The sequence below is a fragment of the Drosophila hydei genome, unplaced genomic scaffold (genome assembly GCF_003285905.1).
Source record: "Drosophila hydei strain 15085-1641.00,03,60 unplaced genomic scaffold, DhydRS2 tig00008114-arrow-pilon, whole genome shotgun sequence".
In the NCBI taxonomy this organism is placed as follows: domain Eukaryota; kingdom Metazoa; phylum Arthropoda; class Insecta; order Diptera; family Drosophilidae; genus Drosophila; species Drosophila hydei.
Window position 1 is genome coordinate 1,798,107 of NW_022045827.1, and position 24,599 is coordinate 1,822,705.

Sequence of the window (24,599 nt, forward strand, 5' to 3'; positions counted from 1 at the left end):
ATTAATTAACAATTATTATGAAATCGCTCGAAAGTCGAGCAAAAGTTCTATTCCTAACAAATATTAAGTGCTTACAACCGCAGCACATAAGCTATATATATTTAGTTTTATGCTCACTTAAATCTGGGCAAAATATATGCACACATATATTTATATATATATATATAGATATATCTTTTTTGGCTTGAAGTACGGTGCTCAAAAAATGCCATTATTCAGACACTCAATTTGCCAATTGCCGAAATGTAAACAACGCTCATAAAGGCCAACAACAATATGCAAATTGGCTTTATGTATTGACAAAATGCGTTTCAGACAAAGCAAAACAAAAACGAACTACAAATAAAATTAAAAAATTAAATAAAAGATTTATTAAATCTGAGCAAATGCAGCAGCGGCAGCAGCATCAGCCACCGCTTGACTCACTCTTTCGAGCCGGCTTCTCAATACCTGGGCTCCTACAGCTGGTTAATTATTATTGTGAGCCCGCCCGCCCGCTCGTCGCTTTTGACGAACGACGATCGCAACCAGTTTTTCATTTCAATTTCAATTTCCATTCAATTTCGCTTTTGCTTATATACTTGATAAATATATTTATGTACATGTATGTTTATTAGCCAGCAATTGAGCCGTTATTAACTCAGCTGTTTTCTGTTTTTGTTATTTTGTTTTGATTCAAGTGAATTCCGCACATTCGCAGTTTTTTATCCTAAGCTGTTGCTCGATATGTAACTGTATCTAGATATACTTTATCTTTATCTTATGCTACAGATACTTTCTCTGTATCTTTGACTGTTGCTCTAAATGGATATGCATCAATATTTCAAAGATACTTTATATGTTGCTGCTTTGATTACATATTCTGCAGAAACTATAGTTGCTTTGTGCATATTTTCCTGCATTCCACTTCTACAGATACTTTATCTGCCTGTTTTGCAGTTGCTCCATGTGTATCTGCATCTATATTCAAAAGATACTTTATCTCTTGTTGTTGCTATAGCTGCTTCAATATTTCAAATTGTGTTCTTATTCTGCAGATACTTTGTGTGTTGCTCGAAACCTATCTATATCTATATTCTAAAGTATCTTTACCTATAAGTCTATATAATGCCGAGAGCTTAGCTGATTTGGCAATGGCTTCAAATGTATCTGTTGCTCTGTTCAATAGATATTTTATCTATAGCAATAGCAAACTTCACAGTATTTCACAGATACCTTGTCATACTTTTCAATATTTATATCTTTTTATCTAATTATGTATCTGTATTTGTATCTATTCAGAAAAGATACCTCAACTGCAACTGTAACAGTTGCTTAACAATAAATATGTATCTTAGCTTCAACAGATACACCATCTATACCTTAACCGAAATACATATCTATGTATATCTCACATAAATTATCTTTAATTCTTTCTTCATCGCCATTTCTGCCCCTTCATCCACAAATAACTATTTGCAATTATAACTATTGATCTCGATGCATATGTATCTGAAATAGTTCAGATACTTTAGCTGTATAGGCAGCTCTCGCTCGATTTGTATCTGTATCTATGTGATATTCTAGTTGCGCTTGCGTGGCCCGCATCGAGCCATTGCCAAAAGCATTTGTGGAATGCCACCAAATGGAGAAATTTTTTTAACGCTGCATTGCGTGTTGCAAGTGCGTTTTCGCCTTGTTGCAGCTGCAGTTTGTCATGTGGCACAAGACACATACACGCACACACACAGGCGGCACGCTTGACTTGCGCCTATATTGAAATATGCGCATAATTGCCGTGCGTAGCAAATGCGAATGAAATATCACTTGAATACCAAAGTGAAAAAGCTCAAGAAATTACATTTATCTGCAGATTAAATCTGTTTCGACAACAAGTAGAGAATAGTTCACAATTGTTGAAGTTTAAAGATAGAAATTTAAAATGATCTTAATGTTCGCCTATAAGAGAAAACCTTTTCATCAAATTAAAAGTGATTTTTTGAAATACTTTCTTATCTAGTGGAGTTTCCCGTCTCTTGAGTCGTTAAGTGCCGAAGTCATTAGGTAAATTTTCAACCGCCTGCAATAAAGCCGAAATCTAAATATTGATAAGAGAATTATCGTTGACTAATTAGTGAAATTTCTTCATTTCCGTTTTACGTATTCAACTTTAACTTCAACTTTAACTGCAATTGAGAATAATTTGCCATTGCACAAGTTGGCAAATTAATTTCTTAGCCATAATAACAAACAATTGCAAGCTATTCTATTCTCGTCTCTGCCATTCACATCTATTCTATTGACTGAACTATTGTCATTGTTTGAGAATTATGCTAAATTCTATGCTCGAACCACAAGTATTGTCCAAAAGAGTCTTAGAATGGCACAGACAATGCTGTGAACTGTCGCCCCCCAGAACAGGCATGCTTAACATACATCATTTTCTGAACGGGTCTCGGGTAGCAGTCAAAGACATTGCCACATGATTGTGCAATGCCATTCAACAAGTGCTGCGACTCTGACTGCCGACTTGCAATGAGAACCAAAGACTTTGGGGCATTTAATTGAAGAAATCACGCACTTAGAATCCCAAATGCAGAACGCTTATAAATTCCAAAGAGCCAAAGAGACAGCGAAAGAGAGAGAGAGAGAGAGAGAGAGGGAGCTAAGCAGAGGATGGGGCAAGTACAAAGCCAGGCGCACTTTGGGGAGACACCATAACGATGACTTCTATGGCCTGGACACAAGACACAAATACGGCTAACGGGCTTTGCCTCTATGAAAGACAAAGAACATAAAAAGAATTGGAAAAAAGCGAAGAAAAAACTGACGAAGCAGAAGAAGAAGCAGCAACAGCCACAGCAACACAATTCTACAGCCAGGCGACAAGTTTTGCATATTAAAATGAAAAACAAAACAACAATTGAGAACTTGAGACGAGCTTGCTCGAAGAGCAGTTACCCTGTAAGCAGCTTAGCTTCTAGTTGACAAAATTTAGAATTTTCTGCTTGATTTATGTCAAATTTGAGATCTGACAAGAATTTTGGCTGCGATGCCAGAAATTATGTAAAGTGTAAAATATATTTGAGACTTTAGTCATATGAGAGATACACTAGAGGCATGAAAGATATGCCAGATATAGAAGCAATATACTAGGAAAAATTACTAGAAAAAAAAATGTCTCCAATGTTAGATAGGTTTAAAATCTATTATTTTGATTATATATCATTTATTGATATCATTTTACAAAAGCTATTATATACTAAACAAGAGCATTTAAACTCTATATGATCAATGTTTGCAATCTATATTTATCAATATCGAATTGTTTCATCGAATCGCTTGAATTAGATATGCCTAGGCAGCTGTGTAAGCCATTTAACCTGAGCTCTAAATAAACTCGAGCTAAGATTGTCTCTGCCTATACGCCATTTCCTGTTTACAGGGTATCGTAGACCCATCATTGAATTACAAATTGTATGGCAAATTGTTGTGTATGCTAGCTGCAAGTCGATTGCTGTTGTCGTTGTTGTTGCTGCTACTTTTTATAGCTTCTTTCACTCCAATTGTGGACGTCAGTTGTTGTGGCTCGCAACAAAAAGCGAATGCGCCTCAATCAGAGAATTTTAATTATTATTTTCAATTATCGAAAATGGTTTTGCGTCTGTTTCAGTATGCCGCATATTATATTTTTTTGTTTTCTACAGCCGCCCCTCCTCCTCCCCGGCACGCCCCCTAGTCTCCTTCTCAAGTGCTTTGTTGCGGGCGTCTGTTTGCATTTGCACCCCCAATAGCGCACAGTCGATGTGTAGCTGTATCTGTATCTATATCTGCGGCTATTGTTAGGGCGTCCCTGGTAATTAGGGGGCGTTTCAATTGCGGCATATGGTTTTATTTTAATTAAATTTCTTGTCGAGATAAGCGCTGCGAACACAGCCAAAAACTCAGCCACAACCACAGCCGGTCTCTCACTAGGCTTTTAGAGACATCTAGTATTTCGACTTTTTCGATTTTTTTTTCGCTTTTTTCATTTCTAATGCCAGTGACAAGGGCAATGAGTACCTTTTATGTACTCACATTTTGTGTGTAAGCACACACTCAGAAAACTGTGAACAAAATAAATCCGCTGAAATACGATCGAGAGTGGAAACAACTGAAGCTTTTAGCGTATTGCTGCAAAGCCACAAAGCTGTTAACTGATAAATTAAACAACTGTCGCCGGCTCTGAAACGCGAAACAATAATAAATAAACAAACATAATGTGCGACGCAGAGACCGGCGTTGGCAATGCCAACATCCAAAGTCAGGTAGTCCCGGCACAAGTATATAAGCCAACTCTCATATTTATATATATATATAATGTATACACTATAATATATAGTATATATAACTGATTTTTGTCAGTTTAGCCAAGTGGCAAACAGACATCAATGGAAATGCATTGCCAAACGCGCAAGCACAGTGCAAAACTCCGAAAACAGCACGATAATGTGCTGTAGACGGCTGTGATAGAGCAGAGGATACCCTGTAACTGATAGCGAACTGAATTTTTAAGCATTTTAAATGCTTAAACTCAGCTTGCAGACAACTAACACAGCTGACTGTAATTCTTACTATGGGTGGAAGTAACTAAACATTAAGATATTATGTAAACATGTATGCTAAAAGTAAGCCTACAAACACAACAATTTGGTCTTATCTCTTCAGAACAAAGTATACTGAATCGATTCTTATCGATTTCTTAGTTATCAATGAAAATTAATATGTTTTATTTAATAATATAGTAGAAGAAACTATAATACAAGTTTCAGTGTCTTAAAGGCTACTGATGCTATCTATATATATATATATCGATAACTATATCTATATATATATATAAATATTATAAATTCAGTCAAACTTCAATTTTCATAAAATCAAAATACCCTCGCTCTTCGCAATTTTCACTTAAATTATAGTATACAAAAATTACTCGAAATGACGCTCTGTATCTGTGTCTATGTGTGTATGTTTGTCGGTGTATTTGTGTGTATCTATGCGATACTCGTGATCAGGTGGCGGCTGTGATCAGCGCTGCTTAGCACGCGTCACTTGATGAGTTCCCCAATTTATGGCTTAGATACACTTGACTACAAAACGAGCATTTAACTGAAGTCGAATGCTATGTCACGTTGCTTAAAGTAAATGAATATATATATACTATATATATATATATATTTATAAGAAAAATATTTACTTATATATAGTTACATATGGGATAAGCAAACAACTTTAAAGCCGTTTTTATAAAAACGTTCAAGAAAGTTATATGTGTACGTCTAATAGAGTTAGGTATATGGATAAAGAAAAAGCTTTAATTTGAATGAAAACCATATTAATTTTAGCTATATCCATTTTAATATGCAATCAATAATTTTTAATTGAAATCTAAATTTAGATAAATTTCATTTAGTTTATGTTAGCATTTTTAGTCTTTTATCTCTAGAGTATAATAAATTTAGAATTGGTATTTAGTGTGTTTGCGAGTGTGTGTGTGGTTTTTGTGTTGTGTGTTGAGGTTTTTCATTTTGTCGCAAATGCCATTTAACCGAATCGAAAAATGCCAAAAACTAAAAGGCAACGATAATAATGATAATTTTGTATTCGTATTCGTATTCGACTGTCTCGCCACGCGGTTGGGCACATCGTGAACTGAGTACACAATGGCTAAAGTACACACACACACACGCACACTCACTCACTACTACTGAGACAAAACAAAAAGCTAAAGAAACAAAAACAAAAAATAAATGTGGAAAAAAATCAAGTAAAGTTAAGTAAAACCGCACGACAGCGCAAAACAGCAGCGACAAAATAAGCGACGCAAGCAGTTTGTCACTCAATCGCCCAGCAATCAGTCGCGTTTTTCTTCGTTTTTCGTTTTTCGTTTTCGTTATTTCGTCTTCGGTCTGTGGCATAGAATGCTGCAGCGCATCTGTATCTTATAGATACATTTGCAGATAGCTCAAGCTGTGCGACGTGTGCGCGTCGCTGCAGTTCGCCTCAAGTTGCGCACGCGCGTCTTCCTCAGCTAAAAGTGTCAAAATGTATCTATCGTTTCAAGCGTATCTGTAAGATACAATATATGCATTTGTTAACCAAATTGCATTGCAATATCAGCTATGCAACAGTCGCAATTGTTGTTGTCGTAAAAAACGTGAAGAGCTGTGATTCTAGAGTACAGTGAAGCTTGCATTTAGAGTTAGTTGTTTAGGTATCTATTAGATACACATAACTTTGTTCTCATAGAGTTATTACTGTACTTGTATATGAACTTATGCTACAGTGAAGCTCATTAAAAAGTACTTAGATCAAGCTGTTGAACTTTAGTGAGCTCAATGAGCTTTGAAAACAGTGAAGTTTAGCTAAAAAGGGCTGAGCGAAAATGTCTAGTTTAGCTTAGGCATTTGTTACTGTAAAGTGTTTAACTAAAAATGATTTACCTTGAGTTTCATTTGCATTGTAATCACTGTACTATGCCCGCCCTTATAATAAATCATTCGTTCGTTGGATTTTGAGCTTCACTAAAATTCCCTTTGCCTACAATTTATTTAAGCAGTTAACACTGTAACTGTCAATTACTTATGGAAAATTACACCTTTAATTCCATTTAGGCAGTTAACACTGTTGAACTCGTCGCACTTTTGCTGAATTCAAGTACATAGCATAGCGGCACATAGGCAGCTCTTACTGTAGTCGCTGATAAACCCTATTTACTTGAACTGAATGTGCATTAAGAAACGTGTCGAATGTATTTACATAAATTTGCCATACAGGCACAGCAACAGCTGATTCGTTACAGGGAACAATAGCCAGCCAACTAAACAAACACAAGTTCTCGCTGCCTCTATGCATATATAGTTGTGTATATATATGCGACATATTTGTATAAAAGCTAAACCGACTTCCGATACAGTTGGCGTAACGCTTGAATGCTTCAGTTTGTTCGAGGTGTGCCCCAAACACTCACACACACACACACACACAGCTCTCATCATAAATGGCTTTAGATGTGCTGGCATCTTCACGATCTGACAGTTCGATCTGGTACCTGAACGTACGTGCGTAAAGTCTAGCTCAAGGTCGGCTGCGCCCTATATAGATACATAAATATGTATATATATAAGCTATGTGCTTGAAAACAATAGGAGAAAATTTGTTGACTCTGCCCCGAATGCCACATTTGTGCAAATATTCAAAGATGCCGCAGGCAAACAACTAGCACAAGTGTCATTAAATTGAAAATATCTAGATAAAAACCATGCAGTAGCTCTCTGTCTTATACACATATATAAATGTTTTCTTAAGCATATATAATTTTTAAGCAGAGAGAGAGAACGACATAGAGCGAGAAAGAGAGAGAGAGAGGAGAAAAATAAATACATCACGTAATGGATTTCTTGGCGTTGAAAATGAATCATTTGGCCGTAAGCAAAGTAAATTCCAATTGAAAATAATCAGTTGGGTTAGCTGACGTCGAGGTGCGGGAGGGGCACAAATGCGTATTGCCCGGCAACAAACGGAAATTGTCAGTTGTCAATTCTGAGCAACAACAACGTCGACTACAACAAAGGTGTGCGGCATATTAAATACAAAATGTCAACAGCTCGTCAACCCAAAAAAAAATACTTATATGCACACTATACATATATATATATACATAGCTCCAAGTTCTAAGTATTTCTATGTAAATCTCAACATAGATGGGCAGCTATGACAGTGCACTTTAAGCAAAATTAAGGGCATCAAATATTTGGTGAACGATGCAACTATGCGACTAAGCAAGAAAGGTTTTTAAATATCAATTAAATATTGGTATTAAAAAAATAGTTTAATATAGAAATATTTTATATATTAATATTAAAAGAAGAATTGGAAAAAATATAGGTATAGCAGGCATAGAACTTAACTTCAAGTTAGAAAAGATCAAGTTATCTTCCAGATATGTACATATTTTTTGATATATTTTATATATATTCAAAAGTTTCCAATCAATATATTATATATATAACATAAAATAATATTAGATTGGGAATATGAACATATAAAAAGTAAAATAATATATCTATAAATATATATATATATATATATATATATATATATATTTATAGTCTCCATATCTCTCTCTCTCTCTCTCTCTGTCTATGCGAAAACTCTCTATAGCCATAAAATTGCTAGCGTAATCTATTTCTTCTCTTTTTTTATTATTATTATTTTTAACATGCTTCAGATACGTCAGTTCATAATGTTCATAATGAAAATGCGTTGCTTTACGCTCTAAAAATTTCCAGATACCCGCACATTAACCAAAGGTTCAGAGTGTAAATGTGAAGTTTATGAAGTTTATGCGATAATTGTTGTGCTTATTCAAATGAGCCGAGTAGAGGAGAAATAGCTAGCTAAGCAGATAGCAAAGTCAACATAAAGTACAAAGTGCGCTGAGCTGAGGTCGCATATGCACATCTGATATCCAGCTGGAGTCAGTTAAGGTCAAAGTTCTTAACTAATTGGGCTAATCAGTTCTAACTGCAGTCAAGCGATCGCCAGCAACAACTAAAAGGAATTAGAGCCGCATGTGTTGACCGAGTTGACAAATTGGTTAGTTGGCAGCGAAGCGTAACAAATAATGGAAACAAAAATAGAAATAAAATGATTACAAGCCAGTCAATTGGCAGCAGTGTTGCAATATGCCACATATTGTATGCTATTATAAACGTGCATGATTGCAGCAGTAGCAGTAGCAGCAGCAGCAACGTTGTGTTGCAATGCACTTCACGTGTAACAAGGTTCGAGCCACAAAACTTGTCAAATATTTCCATAAATATTTGTACTTTCCTCAGAGTGCTATATAGTACCTGTACCTGAGCCCAAATATATGTACACACATATATATGTGTCAGCATATAAGTTTCGTATATTTACGCATATTTCTGTCTACATGTTGACCAAGTACAAACAACATAGTCCATCAGCAATAGCAACAGCAACAGCCACAACTCAGACCCAGCAGGCAGTCTGTCAATAGACAGACAAACGTCAATTTAGCTGGGCCTCTAGAAATTGAAAATAGCCCAGCTCGACAAGCTGTGGAAAGTCTAGAGAAGAAGAGAAAAAATCAATAGAAAATAGTTGACATGAAAATATACTTCGTTTCATTTTCCCTAACCAAATCGAAATGAACGCATCAAGCTATTTTTAAGACAAACAATAACAATCGATTGTCATCAAATAAACAATCGATATGTTGAGTTTTAAGACATATGCTCAAAGTCTTTTAGGTTGATTAACCTTATGTGAGCTGACTTGAGACTTGTACTTGACATACTGGCAAAAGGCTAAGGGAAAAGTTGAAGTTTCGATAGGTTTAAGACAGCAAAACTATTGATCAGAGATATGATATGAGAGTTGAGTAGCTAACAATGGATATAGATCTTACTTAAAGAAATATTTTTGAATTATATTTTTCAATTAAACAAGATGTGATATTTCTATATTTTTTTTTTATAAGTTTTCTTTGAATTAATGAAGATTTTCATTATACTTGACACTCAGCGGAGATCTCTTTAGATCATTTCTAGTACAAAGAGTTTCTAATAGCATTGCAAACGCATCTCTAATGAATACTACATGTTTGAGTATTCATTAGAGATGCGTTTGCAATGCTATTTGAAACTCTTTGTACTAGAACTGTTTTCTAAATATTCTAATACGCAATAGCAATAAATGTAGAACTCTTGAACAATTAATTTCTTTGGGCTTAGCTTTTCTGTTATTACGGAGAACAAATATTATTGCTTAGCAACATTTGATGAACTGTTAAAAGCGCTTAATATGTTCGATTCAGCTTTCTTTTCTTAATATTTTTGTCTTTAAAAGAGAATTTCACATGGTAATAAATCAACTGAGACTTCACTTGTTGTAGTTGTCGTTGTCGTTGTTGTTGTAAATAAATAAGCTTAAAATTTCACAATTCATTTTGTGTTATGTCGACAGTTGTTTAGTTTAGGTTTCAGGTTCGGTGGCAAGATGGACACGCCCCCTACAGCTGATAGAGAGTGGGATACACATAGGCGATATGAGTGAGGCCTGTGTTATATAAACACAGACGTTTCTTTCTTAGCAGCTATATTGAAGCTGATTAGAGTTTCAGACAGGTGTCACATAGCTAACATATACATTTCTATATATGTATGAAGGTAGAGAGATGTGTTTACTAATAGGCGTGGCCTCTGGACAAAGTGTGACATTTGTGAAATTCGCTTTGGTCTGGAAAGTTGCAAATTTGCTTAGTTGCTGCGCTTCGTTTAATAGTTTTTTTATTTCAAATTCGAAATTTGAAATTTTATGAGCTGCTTTGCTATTTTGAGAATTGCAACAGCACGAAAAGTGCACATTAAAATTGTTGCGGCGAAAGCTTTGCCCAGGGAGAGGGCAACAAAATCATTTCATTACCTGAATCCTAACTGGCATTAAGTGCAAAATCCAATAACTACGCTATGTGATCGCCATAATAAGCTTAATAACAATAGCAAATATCGCCTATGTGTGTGTGTGCATATGACATGCCTGGCACATTAACGCTCGATATGATGCGATGATATGCAGCAAATTGAAAGTAAATAAAAAATAATAACAATCGCCAAGAAAGAGCAGAAAAAAAATACAATATTACAAAAGCAAACGGTGCAATATGGCAAATTAATTGGTTATACAAAAATGGCAAACCATAAAAAAATAAAATATATATAAATATATGTGTGCGCTTAAATGTGTGACAAAAACAACAAACAGCAACAATACGATAATGATTATAATAAGGTTGCAGCACGCGCTGCGTATTAAAATATGTAAAAAACAAAACACAAATGGAATCAACGATTTTTGTTTGTTTCAAATAAAATTCAAATTATGCACAAGTGAATAATTGCGGTATTTGTGTTCGTTTTTTCCTAGAGAGAATCATGTTCAGTTAAACTACATGCAAATATATAAATAAATTTTAATATAATATAGCTTTGCATTTTAATATAGCCCAAGAGGCTCATAAAAACAAGTTGCCCTCGACGTGGGTGTGCGTGCGCGTGTGTGTGTGTGTGTGTGGCGCCATCTAGCGGCCCATAAATATGAGAAATCCAAATACAAATATCATGGAATGCAGCAATGGCTTAAACAATAACAACAACAACAGCAAGAGTAACAACAACAACAGCAACAACAGCAGCAGCAACAGCAGCCTCTCAGCGTCCAATATCAACGGAAACGGAAATGGCAATGTTAGTGAGCTGCAGCTGCGCCCTCTGTCGGCCAAAACAGCGCTAACAACATGTGCAACAGCCCAGCCCACTAGCAACAGCAACAGCAACAACAAATTGTGCGGCTCCGGCATGTCGCCGCACTCGCCACCCCCGCAGCAGCCCACAAACATGGCCACAAATGGCCATCAGTCGTATCCGGCGATAACGGCAACGTATTGGCTGCCGCCACCAAATCCGGCGCCATATTTAGTTCCAGGTAATTAGTGTTACTTGCAGCCATAGCCAAAAGCCCCATCTCGGGCTTATACTAACTTCAGTTACAACAACATCCCTGATCACCCTACGCCCTTTGCCTATCCATTCTCTCTCTCTCTCTCTTTCTCTCTGTCTCTTCACCTTGCAACGTGGCTGCGGAAACGCGTCGCCTGCTGCCTGCCTCGAAATGTTGCAAATTATATTTTCGTGTTTATTGTAAAGCTCTCGAGGATTACACTGAGAAAAGAGATGGGTATTTAAATGTGGTGAATTGATTTGATTTTGCCGATTCACGAAAAATTTTTTAAGCTTGCTTTAAGAATCTTAAAACTTTTATTAAAATTTTTATATTATTTTATTATTATTTTTCTATTGAGTATTTATTCTATTGAGTAATTTAATTCATATTGAATATAAATATATTTAAATTGTATTCTTTAACTTTTATTATAATCTTAGACCAAAAAAGTTAATCCAAAATGCAGAGCAGTTCCTTTTCTCTCAGTGTACAAAACATGTTGTTGGGGCGCTCGTGTCGTGTTGCACACTTGTATGCATGTGTGTGCGTGCGAATGTGTTGTCATTGTATTTTATTTCCATTCGCTTTTTTCTCTCTCTCGTATTTCGCTTAGTCCGGGCGTCGCGCTGCCAAGTGGCAAAATGTTAAGCCACTGTGTGAAGCTGGGGCTGGATTTTAATGCTGCCTACATCTATATATGTAGCGGCATGCGAGTGTGTGGGAGCGTGTGGATGTTGGGGGCGTTTGTTTTGGGCATCGGTTGCATGCAACGCAGCGGCGCCTCCTTTTTGTGTGTAATTTCATTTGCAAACGCCGCTTGCTGGCTGCTAATTAAATTTTAGCTTTGTCAGGGGATTTGCACTTCGGGCCAAAGTGGAAAACATTTTGTTTTTCCCTTTGTTGTTGATGTTGTTCTGTTGTTTTTCCTTTCTCCTTTCCTTTTTTTGTTGTCAACTGTTGCTTGCGAGCTGACACAATAAACAATTTGCGGCTTATTGTCACCAAAAAATAGAGTTGCCAAAGGCATTTGAATTGGAAATCGAAATGTTTTTTGGTAACATTTAAAAAAAATATATTTATATATCAATTAACTTAATCATTTTAATAATATATACATATTTATATTTTCATTTGGGCATATAGAAATTAAAATAAAATTCAAATATTTATATTAATAAATTAGCGAAACAAACATATAAATATTTATTCATTATTAACATTAAGGAATTATCGAAATACATATATATAAATATATTTTTATAAATATATATTTATTAAAACAACATAAAAATTATTAAAATAAATATATATTATATGCATATTTATATATGTTAATATATTGCTGAATAATTGATTGATCTAAGCATAAGCTTGACTAAATTAAAATTTAATAAATTCAATAATAAAAAAATTCAAATAAAATTGCTTAGAAGTGAATTTCAGCTTACATAAGAAAGTAAATGTATTTTGTATATTATATATACTTACATAAATATATTTTGTATATATATAAAGTATAATTAAAATCTTCTCGAAAAAAAGGTGTAAGCCAATTTGCAACTAGCTTTATTTTTGTGATTTTTTTAAAAACTGGTTCGTCTTCACGCTCATAAAAAAAAATGATGTTAAGATTCTGCGCTTAAATCTTAAGCTTTCTTCTTCTAATCGTCAACAAGTTATAATATATTATATGCATATGTATACATATATATATATATATACATTTATATTTAATTATTTATAGATATATAACTTGGTTATTTGTCTATATATATTTCTGTCATATATTTGAGAGCTTGAATTTATTAATTTAAAGTCCACAGAAAAGTCTGATTTATCTAAAAAAAATTAAATTAACATACATTATTTTAAAATGTGTTCCATACATTTTTCAAGAATTTATTTTCATATATATTTTCTTTTTAGCATTTAAAGTAATAAAAATAAAAATCAATTTAATCGCTGGTTAAGTAATCATCATGGCCGCCAAAAGTATTCGCTTTATATGCAAATCAGTTACAATTGCGCCTTGAACTCAAGCTGAAAATTGTTTTGTGCTCGAGCCATATTCTAACTACAGCAAAAATGACTGTTGTGCATGCAAATCAATAAGTTAACGATCTAATCCATTTCCGCTGTTGCGACTTGCATACAGATTGCTCCAAATATGGCTAATACGAAGCTGCTTCTCTCTCTCTCCCTGAGTTAACTTTTCTCAATATGTGTCTTGTGGCTCTGGCCGTAAAGCACATGCAAAATTTCTAAACTCAGACACACACACGCACACGCACTCACGCACACTCTTCGCTCATTTGGGAATATCTGTTGGGAATTGGGATATTTGTTGGATTGCAGTTTCTGTCTGTAGCTTGCGGCGTGGCAGGAGGCGTGTCTGTTGCAGGGAAAGGGAAGGGCCAGCAAAATGTTGGCAAGCTTTGACGTTTCTATCGATGTGGACGCTGTCGTCGTCGTCATCTAACTTAGCGCATGACTTGCATATTTATGCGCTATATGCGAAATGAATTGTTTGTTGTGGTTGCTGTTGCTGTTGCTGTTGCTGTTGCCGATGCTGCTGCTTAAAGTAGCGACAATGCTGACAGGCAGCAAATAATGATAATAAATAAGCAGGGCCAACGTCAAAAAGGCTGAATACCAAAAGAAAAATGAATATAAATAAATAAAGAACTATGCGTATCTAGCTGAATGAATGAGTGCATGAATGAATGAATGAACGAATGACCTGACCCAAAGTCTGACGAGCACAACAAGTGCATGCGATGATATATTTTTAAAGCAATTCAATGCAGCAGACACGTAACCCAGCAGCAGCAGCAGCAGCAAAACTAATAATTTTATGAGCAGATCAAATGACAAACAGCGCGGAGAGCGGCAGGCGAAGGCAGGGGAAGGGGCCACAAATAGTCAAAGTCAAAATGGCTGTCAGTCAAAGTGAAACGTAACAGCCCGTGCAAATATCTCGCTCACTGTGTGTATGTTGCATAAGGTTGTCTGTTTTAGAATTTTGTGGCATGGCATTGGGGTGCGAGCGAGTTGGCGAATGCTTTTTGGTCATTATCTGCATTTCGTTCGTACGCAACGTGCGCCAATGTGTTAACATAAATGTAACACGTTTCGCTGGGGCAACAACCAAGCGAGCAACAACAACAATAATCAACCGCAACCGAACAACCAACAACAAACACGTTGCACATTGCCATGTCACGTAGCTGCTTTTGCATGTCAACGGCAGAGGCAACCCTCGTCGAAATACGCTCTCGAAGCTTAAGCAAGCTTAACTGTCACATATTTCGAGAGTGTCAAGGAAATTGTCAAGGAAAAGCCGAAAATTGCTTTCACAAATCATCTTATACAAATATTGAAACTGAAATTATAAAGTCTAACCGATCTCTGATCTAGAGTTAGCGCTGCTAATGATGTTGATGATGATGATAGTTTCAGGGTTTAGCAACTGCTCGCTAATTGCATAAATAACACGCGTGTGAGAGTTGTGCAAACTCCAAATGAACTTGACTCGAAATCCCAGCCAAAGCATGCAAAGACAGCAAAAATCAATCTTAATATAGAAACTAGTTGCGATGAAAGAAAGAAAGATAGAGAGGGAGAGCCAGAGGGAGAGACTGAATAAGGGAGGGAGGGAGGTCAAAAAGAGAGAGAGGCAGAAAGAGAGATAGAGAGAGAGAGAGATAGACAGAGAGAGAGAGAGAGAGAGAGAGAGAGAGAGAGAGAGAGAGAGAGAGAGAGAGAGAGAGAGATTGAGAGAGAGAGCGATAGAGAGAGATTGAGAGAGAGAGAGAGAGAGCGATAGAGAGAGAGAGAGAGAGATTGATTAGAGAGGGAGAGAGAGAGAGAGAGAGAGAGAGATAGGGATAGGGAGAGAGAGAGAGAGAGAGATTGAGAGAGCGATAGAGAGGAGAGAGAGCGATAGAGAGAGAAAGAGAGAGAGAGAGATTGAGAGAGATTGAGAGATAGGGAGAGATATAAACAGAGAGAGCGAAAACTAGAGAAAGAATGAAAGACAGGGACACAAAAGGAGTGAGGGAGATAAAGAGAGGAAAAGGTAGAGAAAAAAATTAAATAGACCCAAAGTGAGAAAAAGAGAGAGAAAGGCAGCGGGAGAGAGAGAAGAAAAAATAGCTTATTAAGCTACATAACTAATGCTACAATTGATCAATTTGTTTCTGATAAACTTTATCTATTTATCAAATTGATTTTATTCAGAAAAAGTTTTAAGCACTGATTTCCATGACATATGAACCAAAGCGAAGCTCGCTCTATAGACGAATCAATTAATACTTGTAATATAATTCATATATTTTATATATGTAATTTACTTTTATGTAACTTATAACAGCTCAAAAGCTTTAATAGGCTTTCAAAGCGAATTGCTTAAGCTTTCACCTTTGAGTAGATTTGTTTGTGATAATATTATAAGAATTTCTTATAAGTTATTAAAATAAACCTTCAATATTCAATTTGCTGAAAACAAAAGCCGAGAATGAATTCTCTCAGCGATATTTAAAAAAATTCTATTGTTTTTATTGTAATTGAGTTGCTCAGCTGAGTTTAGGTTAGACAATTTGTTTGCAACTAATTTCCTGAACTATTGAAAATTGTACAATACGCCCACTCTTTACACACACGCGCACACACACACTCATACACAGTCATACACACCTACATACACTTGTAAAACCGAAACGTCAAATGGCAGACAAGTGACCAGAGAACACAAATACGTGAATTCTGTGGGACTCTTCAAACAACAAACAACAAATATTCTGTTGCTAGTGCCGCTGCTGTTGCTGTTGTTGTTGTCGTACATTTTGCATAGACAATAGTGCGATAGACAGACGACAGCAACAGCAACAACTTTGAATGCGTTACAGTTCAATACAGACCAGTCGGAGTGGATAAAGCTAATAGAGGGGGCTGAGAGGGAGGTCCAAGGGGCTGGGTCTAGGCAATAGGCGACGTACTGGTCGCTCGATCGACTGTGCGTCCCATAAGAACGAAATTAAATTCTGTCGCGACAATACAACATGCGGAATACGTAATCAATTGCCGACATCGATATAAATACAAATACACATTCGAGCAGAGATACAAATATGTGTGTACTATATATACTATATGCACACACAAATACTTATTTGAGTAGCTGTCTCTCTGCATATATTTACATTGCCTAGTGTACATTGAGTGAAACTCGAAAAGGCAGACGAAAGTTCTTACACAGAATACTTTGCTGAACTTTGACAAGCTACAAACGAAAGCAGCTCATGCATATTTATTGCCTATTTATCTGAGCAATCGCAGGCGAATATTGATGCGAGCTAGAGATGAGACTGTAAGTTGCTATAAGAGATGGCTGTATGCGCAGATGGAATGAATCCGATTGATATTCATATGAAGTCAAACAAAACAAGGCTCTTCCTCGAATGTTGAACGATTAAGCAGATCTACACGATTATCGGCTATGCCTGTAGGTCAGTCGAAACATGACTTTGCTGTGACTTCTACAGGAAATATGTCAACTTCACTCTACTCTCGGAGCAAGTAAAGCTTTGTACTTATATCAACTACATACGATTTTCAGCTAAACTAAGCTAAACTGTGGCTAAATTTATTATGATTAACTAATACGAAGCTGAACATAACTAGATTCCATACGGATCCAATATGACTTAACTCGAACTTATCATGATATGCAGGTCACTAGGAATCTACCTTATCTAAGTCGACTTTATTGTGGCAATACATATATCTATAGTCGACACTAAGAAGCTAACACGCTTCAGCAAGAGTCTTCTGAACTTCATCTGTCTAAGAGCTACATGACTCAAGAACTACAGTATTTGGCTTTAGATATGACGATTTAAAGTCGCATCAAACACAATTTACATGATCATTCAGAGCAAAAAAAAATGTGTATTAAATAAAGGCCAAACAAAAGCTCCGACATTTCATATTTGGTTTTTGTTCAGACACGCGCTCATCCTTAGCAGGCACATCTATAATTGTCTGGCTGTGTGTGTGTGAGTGCATTGGTGTATGTAGCTGTCTCTGGCACATTGTTCAACAATGATATACAAAGAAGAAGAGCAAAGGGCGGGACTTGCCTCTCAGCTTGAAAGCATTTTGAATTTTGCATATGCAATAGCCAATAGTCAAAGTCTGTCCTGCGCTTCGTTTTTGTACCGAGAGCCATGCTTGAAGGGCGCTTATTTAGCATAGACAAGTTTTGAATTGAGTGTAAGTGAAAGAGTGTGTGTGCCTGTGTGTGTTCGTGTGGGTTACAAAGCGAACGAAATGTTTGCTAATTGAGCGAATCACTTATTAAAGGTATGCTTAGTCAGAGCAGCAAGATATTAAACCAAAATGTTTAAGACTTGATAAATAATTGTTAACTTAATAACCGAAAGCAACCTTCATTTAATTAGATTGAGCCGTCATTCATAACACGACCTGTTCATATACAATTAGCATTAATAAAAGCTAATGACATGCGCGCTGCCAACCGCTGCGACAAATGTGCAAAATCATTTAAATCAGTTGGCAGCCCCCAACATGTGACATGCCAAAAAGGTTGACGAGCGCCTGGCGACTGGAGGGGCGTGGCAACTGTGCTTTATTCTTTGACCGGACGCCGTCGTCGACAGCCAGCAGCAGTTGGTAGCTGCAGCCGTTTGGTCGCAGGACGCAGCAGAAGCCCCAGTCGTTGGCATTGCCAAAGCCAGCACGTTTCGATTACGTTGGCAACACTTCCGGGCCGCGAGCGCCACAATTTCCGCAGCGCTAGTCCCCTCTCTCTCTCTCTCCCTCCGTTCGTTTGGGCAATCGCCAAACTGCCAGCAGTCGTAGAACGTCAACGCGTTTGGGAAGTCTATGGGGGCTGCAACTGCTTTGATGGCGAGTGCGGGAGAGGAGGTTCATTTCAGCATTTGCTTGAAGGGTTCATTTGTGTGTTATATAAGTATAAAAAGTATAAATATATAGAGATACCCTGTAGTTATTGATTATAGTTGTTCATATTAGCAGTTGTGTAGGAAGTAGCAATAATTATATAATCTTAAATGAATTTCGAAAACCATTTCTGCTTTATATACCTAAATAAAAGTACATGTGACACAGCAGCAGGCATTAAAGGGCATCTGTTAGTCTATCAAATTACTTTATGATTTTTAGAGAACTGACCGAAACGCTTTGCAGTGCGCTTTGTGCTGCTGGCTCATTCAATTACCGCTGCCCGCCAGCAATTCCTATTCTAATGTGCCACCAATGCTCAGTCCTTCTCTGCCCTTCTACCCCTTCCAGTGACCCTGCACAACCCCCCTTTGATTTTCTCAAGTGCTTGGCTGGCACATTGCCCTGAGCTCCAAAGACGAGTGGATGCAATGCATATGCGACTGTTGCCAGACAACGCGGCAGCCTATTGACTGCCTGCTCAGCAAGTCTTTTATTATAATTTCGCATTATAAATGTTTTTTATATATTTTCAAGCACTTTGCATTTGTTGAAAGTGTATCTCAAGTGGCATCCACTACACACAAATGGAAACATTCAATTCGAAAAACTATTCGAATTTGTGGTCAAACATTTGCATGGCTTGCCATGCGAGGCCTGTCCATTACTGCCTGGCATAATTAGTACTAAAAACCCAAATGCCAGTTAAGATCTAAAGATCCTATGGCCCAGAGCATTGCGTACAAGGCGTTCTGATCATTTGGCTGCAGTCCAAGTCCAGGTAATTCATTAGATAAATGCATTTTGACAGACAGCAGGTCTTTAAATGGCTCAAAATTGCAAACGGAATGTGGCCGTTGATAAACCTGAGAATTAATTTATACTAAATTTCTGTTTTCATATATGTTTCAAAATGCAATTTTAATTCAAATTAAATGTTCGATACATTTTGAATAAATCATATGGGAAATCTTTAAAAGCTTTAAGATTTTGCTTTGTATATTCTAAATTATATCTCAGTAAATAAAACACTCGAGTAGAATTTTGATTGGAAAATTTTCTTGAAGAAAATGTTTTATATGTTTATATGTTTAGCAGATATTCAAAACTCTATTAATAGGTACAATTGTATTCCAAAGATACATTAAATAAAATGTACTACATTTTGTAAATACATTCAGCAAAACTTTTAAAAGTAAAGATACTTTATTTGTATCTTACAGATGCAGATTCACAGCTGTGTCTAGTAAATCGTCGAGATATTAAGGATATTAAATTGCATTTCATAGATACACAGACACCTCAAGCAACGCTGCTGTAACTCATAGATACATTTAGTTAAACTCAATTGCAATGTACTTATTAATTTCAGCTTTTGAGTTGCTCTTTTAGTTTCGTTGTACTCCCATCTGATTATTTGGCTTGTGCACTGCCGCTGACGTTGTTGGCGGTCGTGTCTTTTAGCTGGAACTGGTTCTGGTGACGCACGTGCTGCCTCTTAATGCTGATGTGAGACAATGAGCGTTGCTCTCGACAAAAACAGCAATAACAACATGCACATGATACACATTCACACACATGCTGTTCGCTTGACGTCGTAAAGTATCTTATGTCATTTTCATTCGACTCCACAGCGTGCTGCACATTTAATCTTGAGGTGTTCTGCATATTTGCGGCTTTGGCGGCAACGTCACGTCAAAAACACTTGGATTGTCACTCAGTCAGCCAGGGCTTCAGTCGCTCATTCAGTCAGTCAGTCAGTCAGTCAATAAGTCAGTCAGTCAGCTCTGGCAGCGGGGGAGTTTCGCTCAAATGCGACCAAATTCTCTCTACGTTGTCGCTGACAGTCGTAAATTCTTTGAAATATTCTTCATATTTTTTTCTCCATCTTTATTAGTTGTAACTTTTGCGCTGCTTTTTGATTTGCCTCAAAATTATTCGCCATGCGCTTTGCATAATAATCAACAGGGACACAGCCACTGAGCTCAGCTAAGGTAGAGCGGGATAGAGAAAGACATGGGCAATGTAAGAGAGAGAGAGAGAGAGAGAGAGAGAAGAGAGAGAGCATGGAATGCCAGGTGATTACTTTGTTGCCCTGAGAATTACAGCGCGGGGCCACGCAAAATGAAATATGCAAGTTGCCTTTGATTTAAAGTTGAAAATTTCAAAATTTACGTCAATGCAGTCATAATAACATGCAGTCGGGATGAGGAAATGATTGAAAGCTTAAACCAAAGACTGAAGTGAAATAACTTATAAATAAAAATAGTTCTTAAAAGTATGGAAAAAACTTTTAAAATTTGTGTTTTTTATTTAAAAGTGGCTTTAAAGAGTGATTATTTTATCATTTATCACAAAGTTCTGTTCAGATTGATAAAGCGCTACGAGTTCGATATAAAAGCCACGTAATATGGAAACTTTGCTAAATGAAAATTCCGTTGCTCGACAAGAAATTTGACTCTAATGTTAACCAAGCTCACTCTGAATCAGTGTGAGTTTAAATATTTAAAGTGGGATAACAAATTTAGAAAAAGTATAGCAGGGAACTACATGCATTTTTAATATAAAAAATTACATTTAATTATTTAGTTGCAAAAAGAAAATATTAAATTTAAATTTCTGGCGCAAAAAAAATGTTAAAAATATATAATTCATTATAATGTCATTAATAAAGTACATCAATAACATGACTTCGATGAAAACTTATCTGCTGAGCATTATAAACGAAGTATTGCATAATTTATGATATAGATGCAAATAATATGATCCCTAGCGAAACCAAATAGTTAAAATGAAATTGTGTTTTTAAGTCTTAAGTTTCAGCTACTGTAAGACTACGTTGTCGTCTTGGCTGTGGCAACAAGAAACCAGCTCTGCTAAGTTTCAATTAAAATTTTTAGCATAATACAGTCGCGTGTTTGGAGTGAAGGATGCAATTTGCATGATCCGCAGATTCAAAACATTTACCGTTTACCGTTTTCAATTAAAACATAAACACATGCCACAAGATGCACGAAAAATGTGCAGAGCGTGCAATTTGTTGTTGCTCTGGTTGTTATTGTTGCTGTTTGTTGTTGTTCAGATTAAGCGAACGCGGCAGACTTAATAAATGAAAATGCAATGCACATGTGGAGCCTTCATTCAAGTGCTGCCAGTTGTGTGTGCGCCTGTGTGTGTGTGTAGAACAGGAGCAACTTTTCACATATTTGTATCTGTTTGTGTTGTTAAGTTGCTGCAGCCGCCTCAGCTGCATAAATATTTATTGCATATTTTGCAAATGAGTTGCCAAAAGTGTTGAACAACGAGCCAAAAGCAACAGCAGCCACGTAATTTGCGTCTGTTTTTACAATCATGCTTAACGCCATAATTGCTGCCAGTTTACAGTTTAAACGGCGCATTCAATTTCAATTTGAATATAATAAAACTGAAATGCGTTTAGATAGAAATTTGTGAAATAGCGACTAAGGCTAGATATTTTTGATTCAGTATGAAAAGATAATTGAAATTGAAAGAGAGAATTCCAATAATAATTTAAATATTTATGTCGTATATTTATCAATTATAATATCAAAAAAGTCAGTATTATGGCAGTTTTCATAAGTCTTAAGCTATCAAGATGCTCAGTATTTAAGCTGATAAGCTGCCTTCGAATATTAATAATAAATTTTAGCTTACCAGTGTTAAATACAACACTAAAATCTCTCTAAGCTCAAGCGATATGCAAAACTATTAAGCTGCTTAACAGTAGACTAACATTTATGGGAAATGTATTTTTAATAGAGCTTAAAGTCAAAATACACTCAAAGTTACTGCAGCATATCAAAATGCAGTAAAGAGTCAGTACAACAAGCGTTATATGAACACCCACGCATACTCACAAACACACACGCACACACACGGTTGCACACACGCATTCAGTGCTCATTGCTTATCTCTGGAGGTGCCGCCAAATGCGGTTCCCTTGGCGGGTAAAGTTTATAGCCTACCCCGAGGGGTCGTTAGACGCAACCAAAAACTTATTGCGGTGCAAAAAATTTTTATGTTTTAATTCAATTAGGCGGCACGCCACGCCCACTGAAACTTTGACTGAGGCGCGACTGTGGATGACGCATTTAATGCGCACATTTTCGACATTTTTCAAGTTCTTTTTTCGCCTTTTTCCTGTGCTGCGCCGACAACATATTTGCATAATTCTGCAATAATTGACAAGCGGAAAATGTTGATGCGGAAACGGAAATTAAAACGGAATTTCAACTAATTTCCCAGTTGTAAGAAGAAAAAAAAAAGAATGAGACAAAAAAATATATATATTAATTAAATGTATTCGGGAATATTATAATTTCGTATATAACAATTATAAAAAGTGCTATAAATTCAAGAAAATATAAAAAACAGATGCCATTTAATTAATGTTATGCAATGCTTACTATATAAATAGCCACAATACAAGTCATACGCCCTGTAAGCCAGACAAGTACTTAGCTTGGCAAAAAAGAGAAACATTTTACAAATAAATTAATAAATACATAATATATAAATTTAATTACGAAATTATTTTAAAAATATTTTATATAAATTAAATCAATTTTAATATAAATGCCCGAAATATAAAAATAATTGCCAGCTGTCTGGTATTGTTTGCAGCGGAAAATGATAAAATAATAATATATTAAAATATATTTATTATGAAAACTATAATTTATAGCTTAAAGAGGTTTAATACATAATTTAATAAAATTAATATAATGTATTTAAATATATATAATAAATATAAAATCATACGCCCCGCCCCGTCCACCCAACATATGAGAAACTATTTGAGCTGCACTAATTCCGCATTTATTTGGCATTTATTAGGTCGGAGCCCAAAACACACAATTACAATCACAGCCATTAGCCTCAGCTTGTTCACATCTGTTTTTACACATGTATTGCTTTACAGCTTTTGCCATAACGCCTGCGGCTATGCTTTGAATAATGTTGCACGCTTGTCAAGCCTCGTTCCCCTAACACAAGCCCCCTCTCTCTCTCTCCCTTCCTCTCTCTTTTTCAATTGGCCTCCAGTTACGACTTTGGTTTGCTCATAAGTTTATATATATTTATCTCAATATTTCTCTGCTTTGCTATGCTCATCTGCTTGCCAAAAAACAAAGCATTTTAATGTAGCGATTTCCCAGAAGAACTGCATTTATATATAGATATATATATATATTTAAATTTGTATGCATGTATTTGTGTCTTACATTCGACTGCCTGCTTGCATGTATATGCATAAATATATTTATGCAAATCCAACACTTCAGGCATATTTTCCTGCTCAACATTTTGCGTGCAACTGCGAATGACTTTGTCCTGGTTAATGTATTGACTTTTGTTTTCCTTATACACTTAACTTAAACTTCGCTACACTTTAATGATTTTAAATTAAATTTAATTTAAAAAGTGTTAAATAAAATAAATTTCAAATATTTATTTAAATAAATAAACTTAAAACGTATATTTAATACACAAATTGCGTACGATTCGAAAGGGTATGCCATGTTCAGTCTAAATATCCTTAGCTTACCTGAGTCATTGCAATTTTCGTAGAATACTTAAGTGCATTTGATTGTATGTATGCGTGTCTGTTGGGCTAAAAGTATGCTTTGCATTTGATACTTAGCTGGTAAACATTTGCGAAAGGGCTTAATTTGTTTATGCATGGCAAACAAATTGTTGAAATAATTAAAATTCCATATGGCCCTGGCTTACAAGTTCTTAAAGCAAAGCCCCAAGAAAACGAAAATGAAAATGAAAATGTTAATTTAATTGCGATGTAAATTGAATGTGATGCCTACTGGAGTTAACTTTCGAGTCTGCAACAAGATAAAAGATCATAGTTATAAAAACACAAAATTGTGCTCAAACTTTGAGAGCAACGACATTTTTCCTCGGCTAGGCCAGCTCTGACACAAAAGTTGATGTCTCAAGTGTGAAGTGAAATTCATATACACACAGAGAAAGAGAGAGAGAGAGAGAGATGTGAGCGCACATAAGTGCAGTTTCCGTCTTTGACTTGGCACATAAAT

At 36.0% G+C, this 24,599-nt stretch overlaps 1 protein-coding gene across 7 annotated transcripts in view; it reads left to right on the plus strand.

Moving 5' to 3' along the window:
* Positions 1 to 24,599, plus strand: part of LOC111599103 (CUGBP Elav-like family member 1) — a 52,576-nt gene that overhangs the window by 9,623 nt on the left and 18,354 nt on the right. For 2 of the 7 annotated variants that reach the window (XM_030224521.1, XM_030224522.1), the window contains exon 1: positions 10,972 to 11,529. The exons of 2 other annotated variants lie outside the window; for them this stretch is intronic. In XM_030224521.1, coding sequence (XP_030080381.1) covers positions 11,142 to 11,529 — 388 coding nt within the window. In that variant the 5' untranslated portion in view covers positions 10,972 to 11,141. Of the gene's footprint in view, positions 1 to 5,849; positions 6,066 to 10,971; positions 11,530 to 24,599 lie in introns of those variants that run through there. 3 more of the 7 variants (XM_030224518.1, XM_030224519.1, XM_030224517.1) reach the window with 3 other exon arrangements.